The following is a 15,161-nucleotide window of genomic DNA, read 5'->3' as shown; positions in this document are numbered from 1 at the left end:
CAGCAAAGAGCCTGACATGGGGCTTAAACCCACGAACCGTGAAATCATAACCTGAGCCAGAGTTTGATGCTTAACCAACTGAGCAACCTAGATGCCTCAGTAATGCTTTTTTAAAAAACAACTTTATTGAGGTACAATTGACATAAAGTGTACTCATTTTAAGTGTGCATTTCACTAAGTTTGAACAAACTACATACTCTTGTTCTCTATGACATTTACACCTTCAGAGTTAGCGTATTATTGGTTCAGATGCCTGCCACATGCTGAGCACTATGCTAGGTGCTAGAGGGCCTGGGAAAGATAAGGTCATTCTCATTCTCACGGGGAAGAAAGACCAGAGGATAGACATTTCTATAAACCACACTAATGGTAAGTGCCTCATACGTGAATAAATATAGTGTTGGGGGGGGGGGGGACAAGAAGAAGGACCCACTAACCTAAACTGGATGAGAATTAGGGGAAGCTCTTGGGGAAGTGATACCTAAGCTTGACAGGAAGGAAATAAGGCAATGAAAACAAAAACCAGAATTCCAGGAAGAAGAAGTATTATGTGTAAAAGTAGGTGCAGCTGAAGAAGAAGGTGGGCAACCTTTAAGTGCCTCTTAGGCTGTTAGCATAAAGTGGGATTTTCTGGTGAGAAGAGAGATTGTTTTCTGCTGTCATTCCAACAGTGCCTGAAAGGTAGATGAAAAGTGACATGTACGATGTGCAGATTTGTTTGGTGGTGGAAAATTAGGCCATGAGCCTTTTTTGTGTAGCATGTGAATGATTAGGTCCTAGATATTGGACTTCTTACCAGTGTGGCCATAGTATTGATGCAGAACAGGTAGAAATTGGTGATTCCCCCTACTGGAGACTTGCTGTCACATGGATCAGACCATTTGGTAAAAGGCCTATCCAGAGCCTAAAGATTAACTGAAGGAAAAAAGTATGAATTCTGTACCACAAGACGATACCTATTAATACCAAAAACTGAGAGGCCAGAATGCTGCAAGTGAGAAATTCTGGCGAAAGAAATTCAGCTTTCTCTGAATGGATTATTGAGAAAAAAATACCCATGTGTTCTTAACCCTTCTTTTTCCCCATCCAAACACAAGAGCTTCTGATGTCTTGAGTCAGTACAGTTATTCATTATTCTGTTAAAGTGTTTCCAAAGAAGAGTACCAGGAGGTGGAAGATGCTGACCACTATGTTAAGAGAACAGAAAGTTGATTTTGTTTGAGGGAAAGAAAGGAAGATGGAGTTCATTCAGTGTTTTAGACCCAGTTGTTGTGTGGTTAAAACTCTTGGCTCCCTGAGCAGAAATCTTTGTTTGTTTGTTTGTTTGTTTGTTTGTTTTAAACATTTTCTTTCTTTCTTTTTTTTTTAATTTTTTTTTAATTTATTTTTTTATACAGAGAGAGACAGAGCATGAGAGGGGGAGGGGCAGAGAAAGGAGGAGACACAGAACCGGAAGCAGGCTCCAGGCTCTGAGCTGGCTGTCAGCACAGAGCCTGATGCGGGGCTCGAACCCATGAACGTGAGATCTGACCAGAGCCGAAGTCGGAGGCCCAACCGACTGAACCACCTAGGCGCCCCAAAGCAGAAATCTTTGAAGTGGAGCAGCAAGTTAACTTCATAGTTGCTCTTAGGCTTACATGTCATTGGTGACCCCTTCCAGCCTTGCTCCCACAGTTTACATGTGGGTGTCCCCTAGACACCTGCCTCATATCATTATGCACGGATTGTATGCATTTGTCCAGATCTATATTGTAAGGGAAATAGGTTATTAAATATAGATACTATTGTAAACCTTAAAGTTTACATGTGATTTATAGCCTTAAGTTAGATTGTTTGCAGTGTCAATACTGTGCTGGATTCATGTTTTGGGTCACATTTTATCTACCTGAGGGTGTTTCTTGGAGGTCATTGGTTGGGTAGTGCACACATTTGAAACCACAAGACATATTATAGTTCACTGTAAAGTGTAGATAGGTCACATTGCTTTCACTTCTTTCAGCACATATAATTTAAAATAGATTACTAAAAATCTGTATGCTGAAAACTATAGAAAACTTATAAATGAAATAGAACAAGATACAAAGAAATGGAAAAACATTCCATGCTTATGGATTAGAAGAAGAAATACGGTTAAAATGTCAATACTACCCAAAGCAATCTACACATTCAGTACAATCCCAATCAAAATTGCACTGGCATGCTTCTCAGAGATAGAAAAAACAGTCCTAAAATTTCTGTGGAACCACAAAAGACCCCAAATAGCCAAAGTTATGTTGAAAAAGAAAACCAAAGCAGGAGGCATCACAATCCTGGACTTTAGCCTCTACTACAAGGCTGTGATCATCAAGACTGTATGGTACTGGCACAAGAACCAGACACATGGACCAATGGAATAGAATAGAGAACCCAGAGCTGGGCCCACAAGTATATGGTCAACTAATCTTTGACAAAGCAGGAAAGAGTATCCAATGGAAAAAAGACAGCCTCTTTAGCAGGTGGTGCTGGGAGAACTGGACAGCAGCATGCCGAAGAAAAATAAACTCAAAATGGATGAAAGAACTAAATGTAAGACAGGAAGCCATCAAAACCCTAGAGGAGAAAACAGGCAACAACCTCTTTGACCTCAGCTGCAGCAATTTCTTGCTCAACACGTCTCTGAAGGCAAAGGAAATAAAAGCAAAAATGAACTATCAGGACCTCATCAAGATAAAAGGCTTATGCACTGCAAAGGAAGCAATCAACAAAACTAAAATGCACCCAACAGAATGGGGGAAGATATTTGCAAATGACATACCAGATAAAGGGTTAGTGTCCAAAATCTATAAAGAACTTAACAAACTCAACACCTGAAAAACAAACAATCCCGTGAAGAAATGGACAGAAGACATGAATAGACACTTTTCCAAAGAAGACATCCAGATGGCCAACAGACACGTGAAAAGATGCCTAACGTTCATCATCCGGGAATACAAATCAAAACCACATTGAGATACCACCTCACACCGGTCAGAGTGGCTAAAATTAACAACTCAGGAAACAGATGTTGGCAAGGATGTAGAAAAATGGGAACCCTCTTGCACTGTTGGTAGGAATGCAGACTGGTATAGCTGGTCTGAAAAACAGTATGGAGGTTCCTCAAAAAATTAAAAATAGAACTACACTATGACTTAGCACTACTAAGAACTTATCCAAAGGATACAGGAGTTCAGACTCATAGGGGCATATGTACCCCAATGTTTATAGCAGCACTTTCAACAATAGCCAAATTATGGAAAGAGCCCAAATGTCCATCGATTGATGAATGGATAAAGAAGATGTGGTTTATATATACAATGGAATACTATTTGGCAATGAGAAAGAATGAAATCCTGCAATTTGCAACAAAATGGATGGAACTAGAGAGTATTATGCTAAGTGAAACAAGCCAGTCAGAGAAAGATACCATATGTTTTCATTCATGTGGAACTTGAGAAACTTAACAGAAGACCATTGGGGAAGGGAAGGGGAGAAAATAGTTTCAAACAAAGAGGGAGGCAAACCATAAAAGACTCTCAATTACAGAGAACAAACCAAGGGTTGATGGGGGAGTGGGGGAGGGGAGAAATGGGTGATGGGTATTAAGGAGGGCACTTGTTGGTATGAGCACTTGGTGTTGTATGTAAGTGATAAATCACGGGAATCTACCCCCCCAAACCAAGAGCACACTGTACATATGCTATATGTTAACTAACCTGATGATAAATTATATGTATTTTAAAAATACAGATTTGTACGTTTAGCCACATACGTTTTTAATGACCAAGTATTATGTTTATGAAGTTAGTGATAATAAAAGTCAAGTGATTAAAGTTGGAAAATAAGGTGAAATGAAAATGGGGGGCACCTGCATGGCTCAGACTGTTAAGCCTCCAACTTCGGCTCAGGTCATGATCTCACGTTCATGGGTTCAAGCCCCGCGTAGAGCTCTGTGCTGACAGCTCAGAGCCTGGAGCCTGCTTCTGATTCTGTGTCTCCCTCTCTCTCTGCCCCTTCTGCTCATGCTCTGTCTCAAAAACAAATAAAACATTAAAAAAGAAAATGAAATAGATTACTAAATTCTGCTAACAACATTATCTCAAGAAGTTTTAACATGTGTTTACATGTAATCCTCACAATATTCTTTGGAGTTAATAAATCCTCATTTAGAACATTTAGAAATGAGTTCCAGGGATTTAAGTGATCTTGAGAAAACATGACAGACCTGGAACTTCTGATTCCTAACCTAGTAGATTCTACAGCATATTGTCCTTGTAGGGCTACAAATCCCTATTCGATTCGTTTCCTTTTTCTTCTTTTTCTTTTTCTTTTTTTTCCTTTTTAACTTTGGACATCTTAGCTGCTCTAACAATTAATAGTGTTACATATCTGGTAAGATCTGGTAAGTTTATAGCTACCTTCCAGATAGCACCTTTGATTGAATCAGGAAAATACGATTGATTATACCAGTATTAACATAAAGGGGATACTGCTATGTTACTTAATGACTTCATTTTGATTAATGCTATCTTTATAATCATGTTGATGGAATGATTAGTCTTTATTCTCATTGAAAAACTATTTCTAGAAGGTTTGCATGTTGACCCTAAGATTCACCAGCAGATTGTTTTAGTTTGTTTATATTTAAATTGGAGTCTTTCAGTGTATGTTTTGAGAAATTTTGTTTTTCTGGACTTTAAAGTTCTCTTTAATCCCAATTCTTCCATTGAATCCTAAATGTTTCATCCTCCTTTTTAAAGGTGGATTTCATTGACTGGGTAGACAACATGTGGCCAAGGCATTTGAAGGAAAGTCAGACTGAATCAACAAATGCCATCTTGGAGATGCAGTACCCCAAAGTGCAGAAGTAAGTGGCTTGCCTTGCATTTCCTCAGGCGCATCACTGGGAAACCAGAGTGATCACAAGGAATGCTTCTCCCTTCGGAGCCTGGCTCTGTGTTCTCAGTGATCAAAAAGATGAGTTCGTTAAACAGATTTTACAGTTCCAGAGGGAAGAATGTATATAACAGTATCTTAGCCCACAATCACATAGTTTAAAGAAAATGTGTCCTTCTGGTAACATGATGGCGCAGTTGCACTCCTCTCACTGACTGGGAATTGATTAGGTGGAAGGTGGGGTGCACGAGGGGAGAGTGGCATTGTGGGGCATGCTCTTTTTTTCTCATCAGTGCACTAATGGCTCCTGCTTTTTTTGGGTCAGGTACTGTCTAATGAGTGTTCGAGGCTGCTATACTGACTTCCATGTCGACTTTGGTGGTACCTCTGTTTGGTATCACATCCATCAAGGGGGAAAGGTACGGTCATAGTTGTGATGGGGGTTGGAATCTGAAGCTGGTTATATGACTGAGCTTCAGTTCATGCATGCCTAATATACCTGGAAACAAATCTGTTAGGAAATTGTCCCCTATTCTAGAGAGAATTGTAGATTAAGTTGACCCGTTTGGCTTGACTTCAGTAGGAATTCGTATTTTTCTAGTCTGCTGTCATTACACCAATATTGGCATAGTACTTAGTAAACCTCAGCAGTCCTATTTTTAGATTCCCAAGGCAGAATTCTCCACATGAAGCAAGAAAGTGGTGTTAGGAAGACAAGATAATTTTTCTACATGGAAATGTAATAAAGTAGTAGACGGCAACACAAATTTTATATAGATTCAGGATGAAATCAGCATTTTAGAATCCAAACCGCCTTTCCCTGTATGAAGGCATTGATCTGACATGTGGCCAGAGGAAGCCTTTCAGTCCTTCCTAAGGATGGGAATAGATTTTGAAAAGATTATTCTCATTCATAAAGAACTGTATTCCAGCTTGTCAGATTGTTTCTGAATGCTGTGTGAGAATGGAAATCTAGGATTAATGTCAGAGGTTTATAGTATTATATTCTTATTATAGATTACCCTTTTTTTCCCTTGCTGGAAGTAGATGTGTTTGTGAGAGAAAAGTAGAACTGGAAGGAAAACACATAATGCTTTTAAAATGTGAGGTCCTAATTTAGAACAACTATAATACCTCCAAATCCAAAGTCTTTGTTTACTTTGGATCCATTTCAGTGATTCTCAAGTTTTGTCCCTTTGGTCTTGGTTACTACCCTGAAACAAACTCACCTCGGCCTGTCTCTGGAAGGTACTATACCTACTGTATTTCTTAGGACTAGAGAGGACAGTCAGGGGCAAGTAAGAGACTTCCTACGTAACAAACTGAATGTCCCTCTTTTCCCTGAATCCTGGATGGGTTCAAACACCAGGGAAGCCCTAATGCCATTTCATCAAGTGAAGGACAGAAATGATCTGCTTCCTTGGGGCTTCTAGAATTTCCCAAATGGTCAGATTCTGTAGGCTGGGAGGACTGCTTGCTGCTCTTCTGCCTGTTGGACTTAACTTTGTACCTGTTTTCTCAGTTGAGGGAGACGACTGGGTCATGTCAATGGCTGTTAACAGACTGAAGTTTTTTAACTCACAGGTCTTCTGGCTCATCCCCCCTACAGCCCACAACCTGGAGCTGTACGAGAATTGGCTGCTGTCAGGGAAACAGGGAGACATCTTTCTGGGTGACCGGGTATCAGATTGTCAGCGCATTGAGCTCAAGCAGGGCTATACCTTCGTCATTCCCTCAGGTAAGCAAGATTGGAAAAAATTGGTTGTTTAGCCACTTTCTTTTCTTTAAGAAAAAAGAATAAATGTGTTACCACCAAGAGTGGTTGTAGTGCTGGGGTGGACAGAAAACAATAGTGTCCTTTCCTGTCTTTATGGATTCGATGCTAAGAATTTGGATTTTTGAAAAAGGCACTGATTTTCCTCTAAACTCAGAATTGCCAGTGGTGGTTTATCAGAGAAGGTCTACTTGTGGGCCCCGCATTAGCTTTGGCTAATCAAAGTCTCTAAGGATAAGACCTGGTCAGCAGACAGTATCTAACATCTGGGTTAAAAGGATCCTTCTTTCTAAGGGATGGCTGTGAGGGCTGGAGTATAGCATCAGTGACATTTCTTAGGAGGTCACTAGTTACAAAATAAGTATTGGGAACACAGATTTTGGAGTGAGAGACCTGTATTAGAATTCTGACACTTGTTTACCTGCTAATACCATGTTGGCCAAACATTTAAAACCTTGTCACATTTTGTTATGAGAGGTAAATGGAAATACCTGTCAGCTCTTGTACTGCGCCTTCACAGTAGGTGCTCCTGTGAGTAGAAGCAGCGTTTGTTAAGCTTACTCAATGCTAAACACTTGATGTGCATTTTCTGATTTAATACTTACTAACAACCATATAAAGTTTAATTTTTATAGAGGATATTGGTTTTATACAGGATATTAAGGCTGCAAGAGATTAAGTAACTTGACCAACCACTAAGTGACAGAGTAAAAAGTAGGATTTAGGAGTCTTACACTAGTTCTCTGAGAGAGCTGTATTATAACGTGTGCTTATGGTCACTGTCCTCCATTCCCTTTCTTCTAGGCTGGATTCATGCTGTGTATACTCCTACAGACACGTTAGTCTTTGGAGGCAATTTTTTGCATAGCTTCAACATCCCTATGCAATTAAAAATATACAACATTGAAGATCGGACACGGGTAAGTAATAGTGCATAACAATTGGATGTGAAGAGATTAGCTCCATTTAAGACAGATGTTATAACAGAGTCACTGGTAGTTTATCTCAAAATTAACAAAATATTTCTTTGAGTTAAAGTGCAGTGTTAACATTTCAGAGACACTGAGAAAAAAGTTTTAACAAGATCTACCTGCTTATTTTGGGGAATCTGATTCTTTGAGGTTCTTGATATCTTGGATTTTTGTGAGGCTAGAGATGGACATTTGGTAATCTCTTGAGCCATGTTTTTAATTTGTATGCTCTTTCTTAGAATAATCCAATGTAATGGGATTTATCAACTCAAGAGTCACAACTTTGAATGCATATATCTTTACTCTGATTACTATCTAACATCCAAAATATTGGACTTTTTAAAAAATGTTTATTTTGAGAGAGAATAAGGGAGGGGCAGAGAGAGAGAATCTCAAACAGGCTCTGCACTGTTAGCACAGAGCCCGACTCCAGGCTCAATTTCAAGAATTGTAAGATCATGACGTGAGCCGAAATCAGGAGTCGGACACTTAACTGACTGAGCCACCCAGGTTCCTCTCTGGACTTTAATAAATAAATGTGCATACTGCTTTTGCCAGTTGGGGTTCCATGAGAGAATTAAGTCCTTTAGAAAATGATATGTGTCTTATTTCTTTCCCTAAGATGTTACATAGCTGATACCATTCTAGATATATAGGAGAAAAGTTAGTCCATTACATGTACTGGTAACCCTAACAAGAATTGGCTTTTTCTGTAAAGGATCAGATAGTGAAATACTTAAATGAATAAGCATGGCTCAAATAAAATAGAATTTTATTTATGGACACTGAAATCTGAATTTCATATAGTTTTCCCATATCCCAAATGCTCTAATTTTAGGGTTTTTTTTCAGCCACTTAAAAATGTACAAAGCATTCTTAGCTCACATGCCTTAGAAAAACAGGCAGCAGACCAAATCCACTAGCTGCTCTTTGTTGGCCAACCCGTGTCTTAGGAAAGCAGGGCTTACTTCTTTAGCAGAACCCACCCAAGTTGGTGAGGGCAGAATTATATATGATGAAAGTATAGATGATATAGACATTAAATAGCAATTAGAGTATAGAGCCTTTAGAAGACATTGAGTGTTCCCACCTTTTTCTCAGGTAGTTCAGCAGAATAATACTAACAACAACAACCATGTTGGGGCATCGGGGTAGCTCAGTGGGTTAAGGGTCTGACTCGATATCAGCTCAGGTCATGATCTCACAGTTTGTGAAATTAAGCCCCCTCATTGGATTCTGTGCTGAGCATGGAGCTTGCTTGAGATTCTTTCTTTCCCTCGCTCTGGTCCTCCCCTACTCACATGCTCTCTCAAAATAAGTTTAATAATAATAACAGCTATGTATATGAATAGAGATTAGCAAATGTAGGAAAATATTAATACCTGGTGAATATTTTTTTAAATTTTTAATGTTTATTTTTGAGAGAGAGAGACACAGAGCCTGAGCAGGGGAGGGTCAGAGAGAGAGAGGGAAACATAGAATCGGCAGCAGGCTCCAGGCTCTGAGCTGTGAGCACAGAGACCAACGCGGGGCTCAAACCCATGAACCATGAGATCATGACCTGAGCCGAAGTCAGACGCTCAACCAACTGATCCACCCAGGGGCCCCTAGCTGGTGAATCTTGAAGAATGCTATAAGCAAAGTTCATGGTACTGCTCTTAAAACTTTTTGGAAGATTAAAAATAAGATAAAACAGAGGGGGAGGCAAACCATAAGAGATTCTAAAATACATAGAACAAACTTGAGTGTTGCTGGAGGGGTGGTGGTAGGGAGGTGGGTTGAATGGATGATGGGCATTAAAGAGGGCATTTTTTTGAGCACTGAGTGTCATATGTAAGAGATGGATGGATCACTGGGTTCTTCTCCTAAAGCCAGAATTACGCTGTATGTTAACTAACTTGAATATTTTAAAAACAAAAACTTTTTTGGCAGGTTTCAAAGTTTTCAAAGTTAAATTTAAAATACCACAATTTGAGGTGCCTATGTGGCTCAGTCAGTTGAGCATCCATTGATTTTTGGCTGAGGTTATGATCTCACAGTAGTGAGCTTGAGCCCCGTGTTGGGCTCCAAGCTAAGTGTGGAACCTGCTTAAGATTCTCTCTCCTCCTCTCTCTGCCCCTTCTCTGCTCTCTCTCTCCCTGACAATAAATAAATAAATAAATAAATAATCGCAATTAGTGAAGAATATACAATTTTTAGAAGGAATAGTCATTGACCTGTTTACTATGAACATGGTCAGTTAGCTATTTTGGTGCCTATTTTGAAACATTTATTTTGGTTAGGAGCTATTATCTTACAGCAGTGGATTTGGAGTTCTAGGGATTGCCCTATTTGAATTGAGAAGATACAGCGCTTTTAAAATAAATTTTATAAAAGTAAATTTCTGCTTATTAGGAGTATGAGGGGTTCCTGGATGGCTCAGTCGGTTGAGCATCCAACTTCGGCTCAGGTATGATCTCATGGCTTATGAGTTCAAGTCCCGTGTCGGGCTCTGTGCTGACAGCACAGAGCCCGGAGCCTGCCTCGATTCTATATTTCCCTCTCTCTCTGACCCTCTCTACTCTCACTCAGTCTGTCTATTTCTCTCTCTCAAAGTAAACATTAAAAAAATAAAAGTAATGAAACTATGAAAAATAATTAGTAAATTTGAAATTATAATAATAGTAAAAATAGTTAAAATGTTTCCAAATTTTGTAATTTCAAAGTAGAATACTCGTACTTAACTCAAAATCATTCTGAGGTAATAACCACCTACCTACTGTAAGACTCAATCTGAAAATTAGTTTTTAGAAAGTACTCCCCTTTTTTGGCTAAAAATTCCTGTGTTATACCCATGACTTACTTAATTGCTTAGTTGCTCAGTTTGACGGAAGACAGGGAGAACGTGTATATATTCAATGGCATAGGTGAAGTGAGTTACCTTATCTCTGTGTGAAGTTTCTTGCAGACTGTTAAACTTGTAATAACTGATCTTGATTTACCTAGTTTTCCTAGATTTTGTTTATGGCAAAATGTCAGATTTCAGTCTAACCACCATATTACTCCATGTTTTCTAAGTATGGCTTAATTCTTTCATTCTCGATAAGGAACTCTCTGTAAAATTTCATGGAGTCCCTGCATATGTATACAAAGCAATTTTTTTTTTCCTTTCTATACCAACCTTTTATGTGCCAATACCAACTGGTAACCATTTAATGTATTACTTTATAAAAATATACAGTGTGTTGTAAGTTTAAGACAATGTTTTCGGTTTCTTTTGCCATGCCAGTGTAGAAATACCATACTATTTAAACTTGAGTGTTGTGGGGCACCTGTGTGGCTCAGTTGGTTAAGCATCCAACTTTGGCTCAGGTCCCGATCTCATGCTTCATGAGTTCAAGCCCCACATTGGTCTCCCTGCTGTCAGCACAGAGCCTGCTTTGGAGCCTCTGTCCCCACTCTCTCTCTCTCTGCTCCTCCCCCACTTGTTCTCCCCCTCCCCAAATAAATAAATAAACTTTAAATAAATAAACTTGAAGTATTTCACTGATAGCACTGAAAGGCTCAATTTTGTAAGGAGGGTTTTTAAAAAACTCCCCCTGCCCACCCCCCCAAAAAAATTTTAGCCCAGTCTTAGAAACTGATATACTCTATGGTATCTGACAACATAGATAAAATATAAGGCAAGTTGGATGTGTGATATCTTGGCTGTTGTTAATGCAGTCTGATGAATTCCATGTAAGAAATCAAAAGTTTAATGACCTATTATATATTTTCTTTTTTACTCTCAATATTACTCAGCTTTCAGCAGAGTCCCAAAGGGCTGTAGAATTTTGGGTTATCCTGAACTTTTAATAAAGACCTTTCCAGAAAAGTGTTAATACCCATGTAAGGTGAACAGAGAGGCCCATGTATTATATTTTAATTTGGGGGCACCTAGTACCTGTTAATTCTTGTGGTCCCCCTCCCACACCTTACCAAAAGTAAGCTTTTTTAAGCTTTTATTTATTTTTCGGTAGGCTCTAGGCCCAGTGTGGGACTGAGCTCACAACCCTGAGATCAAGAGTTATATGCTTTACTGACTAAGCCAACCAGGCACCCCCAATTTGACTTTTAAATAAAGCAGGAAATCCTCTTCTAGTTGTTCAAACTGTAGTCACTTAAGAGACCCAGATTCAGAGGTGCCTGAGTGGCTCAATTGGTTAAGCATCCAACTCTTGATCTCAGGGTTGAGTTCAGGCCCTCATGTTAGGCTCTCTGTTGTGCATAAAGCCTACTTAAAGAGAGAAGGAGAGAGAGAGAGACAGATCTAGATTCAGAGCCTAGCTCCTCTGAATTGTTAACCTAATGAAAGGTACATACTCTTCCTGCCTTTCAATGAGGAAACTAATCCCCTCATTCCACAGTCATGCTCCATGTCCTAGTGAAGGGTTTTAGAAGGGCCTTACATCCAGATCTCCTTGATTCAGGATTACTACCTGACATGGAGCTTGGAAAGGAGACGAGAATGTACTCGGGAGTTGAATATTCAAAACAATCTTAGAAGTATTGTATGGCTTATCCTTCAGAAAGATGTCCTCTCTAAAGGATGATGGCAAAATATATATATATATATATATATATATATATATATAGGTTAGTCTCCATTGTCGGTCTTCCTCACTGGTTAATCCATGCTGTTTGCCTTTTCTTCAACTATGCTAGATCTAAAGGGTAGTTCTTTTCATTATTATTCAGCTGGAATAATTTCATGCTACTTTTGGAGAGCATGAAAAGAAAACTAAAGACAGTGGCTGATTAGGCCATGTGGAACAGTAATCTAATTTGTGGACTTGCCCTTTTGGCAGACTACAAAGTACTGTACAGGCTGAGAGTTGATGGTAGGAAAAATACCATCTTGTGTCCTACACTAGACACAGCTTGAGAATGACTCTCTAATTACACTTTTCTATAACTTCAACTCACGTCCTGTTTTCTATTAGATTCTTTGTTCCCTGGTCTTCTGATTGAGGTTAAAACTGTAGTGAAGGCAAGACTGCTTGACAGGCCTTTGTGTCCTAAGAACCCTGAAACAGTTTTCTCAAGTATATTGTGTCTTACTCTAACATTTTACTTCCTGTCCCACAACTGTTGTTTTTTTTTTTTAAAGAGAGTGTGAGAGCCAGGGAGAGTGGCAGTGCGAAGTGGGGGTGGGGGGAGTGGGGGGGTGAAGAATGAGAATCCCAAGCAGACTCCATGCCCAGAGCAGAGCCCGATATGGGGCTCCGTCTCAGAACCATGGGATCATGACCTGATCCAAAACCAGGAATTGGCTGCTCAACCCAGGCACCCCCGCAACTTCTTTTTGATGCTTTCCCAAGGCACCTTCTTGGTGGTGATTATTTCTAGTGATTATTTCCCAAGATCAACATTTTTTAAGTTGTCAGCTCCACTTAGATTCTTGTTCCAGTTACCACTCTAGATTTCAGGTTGACTAGAAAGCATTTTTCCTGGGTTAATCTTTGCCATGATTCAGTTTGTCTTACTCTCTTTCCTTGAAAATTGTTATCAGCTCGCTTTTTCTTACTGTTTTGTTTTCATGCAGGTTCCAAATAAGTTCCGCTATCCATTCTACTATGAGATGTGTTGGTACGTGTTGGAGCGCTATGTGTACTGCATAACCAACCGCTCCCACCTAACTAAGGAATTTCAAAAAGAGTCCCTCAGTATGGGTAAGTGTTCTGCCTACGTGAACTTACCTGCTTAGACCTATAGATTCATTCACTGGAGCTGGATATTGTTTATAGCTGGTCTCCTACCCAGATGTGAGTTCTTAGGCAAAGTGAATTATCTGATCTCATCTTTGTCTGATTTGTTAGTACTTTAGCTCCTTCAGAAAGGTGATCCCTTGTCTGCTGTGTTTTATTGTATAAAGAATGGTCTTTGGCACAGTAAAAACTAAGGACATGTCATCATTCTAACTCAGGCATTTTACTAAACAATTTATATACATTAAATTCTAATCATTACCTATGAGGGTAGGTATTATTATTATCCTCGTTTTACAAATGGTGGCATTAATTTTCAAGGAGATTAAAACACTTGTCTATAATCTTATAGTTAATGAGTGGGAAAGATAGAGTCTGAATCAGACTGGTAAGACTCTAAAATCTATCTCCTAACCTCTATGCTTTAATGTTTCCCTGACTTCTATCAAGAGAAATATTTTATTAGATGGCAAGGTACTTTCTTTTTTTTTTTCCTCTCACTGAGCTTGGCAGCTTCAAAACTGAGAACAATGGATGTAATTAGACAAGAGTACTTTTATTTTATTTATTTTTTAAACGTTTGTTCATTTATTTTGAGAGAGAGGGAGAGAGAAAATCCCAAGTAGGCTTTGTGCTGTCAGCGTGGAGCCTGATGTGGGGCTTAATCCCGGGAACCATGAGATCATGACCTGAGCCGATCAAGAGTTGGACGCTTAACCCACTGAGCCCCCCAGGCGCCACAAGATACTTTCAGTTATACATTTTTAGGCTGTTCTGTGCCCTGAGGTGCAGAGGATCCAACACTATAATATTCTGTGATCATATCTTTCATGGGATATTCAGTCTAAACCAGATATTTTTTTTTGCTTTAGCATTTTTTCTTTGAGGGTTGTTTATATTCTTGTTTGAAAATAAAAAATGGTCACCAAGTACATGAAAGCAGGATACAGATTTGTATATGCAGCATAATTCCAGTGCAATTATAGTCATGCACATATGCGTCAAAAAAAGATGGAAAGAAAATTCACATCAGTTGTTGAGTTATCTAAGGGCAGAGGGATAAGGGATGACTTACTTACCTCTTTGCACCATCCTGTATTTTCTAAATTATGATTATTTTTATTATTTTAATGTTCATTTATTTTTAAGAGAGAGAGGGAGTGTGTGCACCAGTGGAGAAAGGGGAGAGAGAGAGGGAGACACAGAATCTGAAGCAGAGCCTAACACGGGGCTTGAACCCACGATCCATGAAATCATGACCTGAGCCAAAGTTAGACCTTAACTGACTGAACCACCCAGGTGTCCCTATATTTTCTAAATTGTTAATAGTAAACATACATTACTTTTACTCCTTTGGATTGGTTAATTTTTATGGTTTTCTTTTTTTTTTAATGTGTGTTTTTGAGAGAGAATGTGCACAGGTGCATGCATGCGTGAGCAGGGGAAGGCCGGTGGAGAGGGACAGGATCCAAAGCAGGCTCCCCGCTCACAGCAGAGAGCCTGATATGGGGCTTAAATTCACAAACCATGAGATAATAACCCGAGCCAAAGTCAGACATTTAACCAACTGAGCCACCCAAGTGCCCCACCCATATAGTCTTCTCTAACAACGACAACAAAATCTATTTATTTTGAGAGAGAGCATGTGTGAGTAGAGGAGAGGTGGAGAGCGAAAGAATCCCAAACAGGCTCCGCACTGCCAGCACCGAGGCTTGATGCAGGGCGCAAACCCATGAACCACAGGACCATGATCTGAGCAGAAGTTGGATGCTCAACTGA

The 15,161-nt window shown here is 39.4% G+C and overlaps 1 protein-coding gene across 1 annotated transcript in view; it reads left to right on the top strand.

Moving 5' to 3' along the window:
- KDM2A (lysine demethylase 2A) overlaps nucleotides 1-15,161 on the top strand; it is a 108,139-nt gene that overhangs the window by 67,630 nt on the left and 25,348 nt on the right. Inside the window, exons 6-10 of the mRNA XM_029915306.1 lie at nucleotides 4,776-4,882; nucleotides 5,237-5,330; nucleotides 6,496-6,649; nucleotides 7,490-7,605; nucleotides 13,220-13,346. Coding sequence (XP_029771166.1) covers nucleotides 4,776-4,882; nucleotides 5,237-5,330; nucleotides 6,496-6,649; nucleotides 7,490-7,605; nucleotides 13,220-13,346 — 598 coding nt within the window. The remainder of the gene's footprint in view (nucleotides 1-4,775; nucleotides 4,883-5,236; nucleotides 5,331-6,495; nucleotides 6,650-7,489; nucleotides 7,606-13,219; nucleotides 13,347-15,161) is intronic.

The sequence above is a fragment of the Suricata suricatta genome, chromosome 11 (assembly GCF_006229205.1).
Source record: "Suricata suricatta isolate VVHF042 chromosome 11, meerkat_22Aug2017_6uvM2_HiC, whole genome shotgun sequence".
NCBI classification, from domain to species: Eukaryota; Metazoa; Chordata; class Mammalia; order Carnivora; family Herpestidae; genus Suricata; species Suricata suricatta.
The sequence above is the reverse complement of the archived record's forward strand: the minus strand, read 5'-3'. Positions and strand labels throughout refer to the sequence as shown.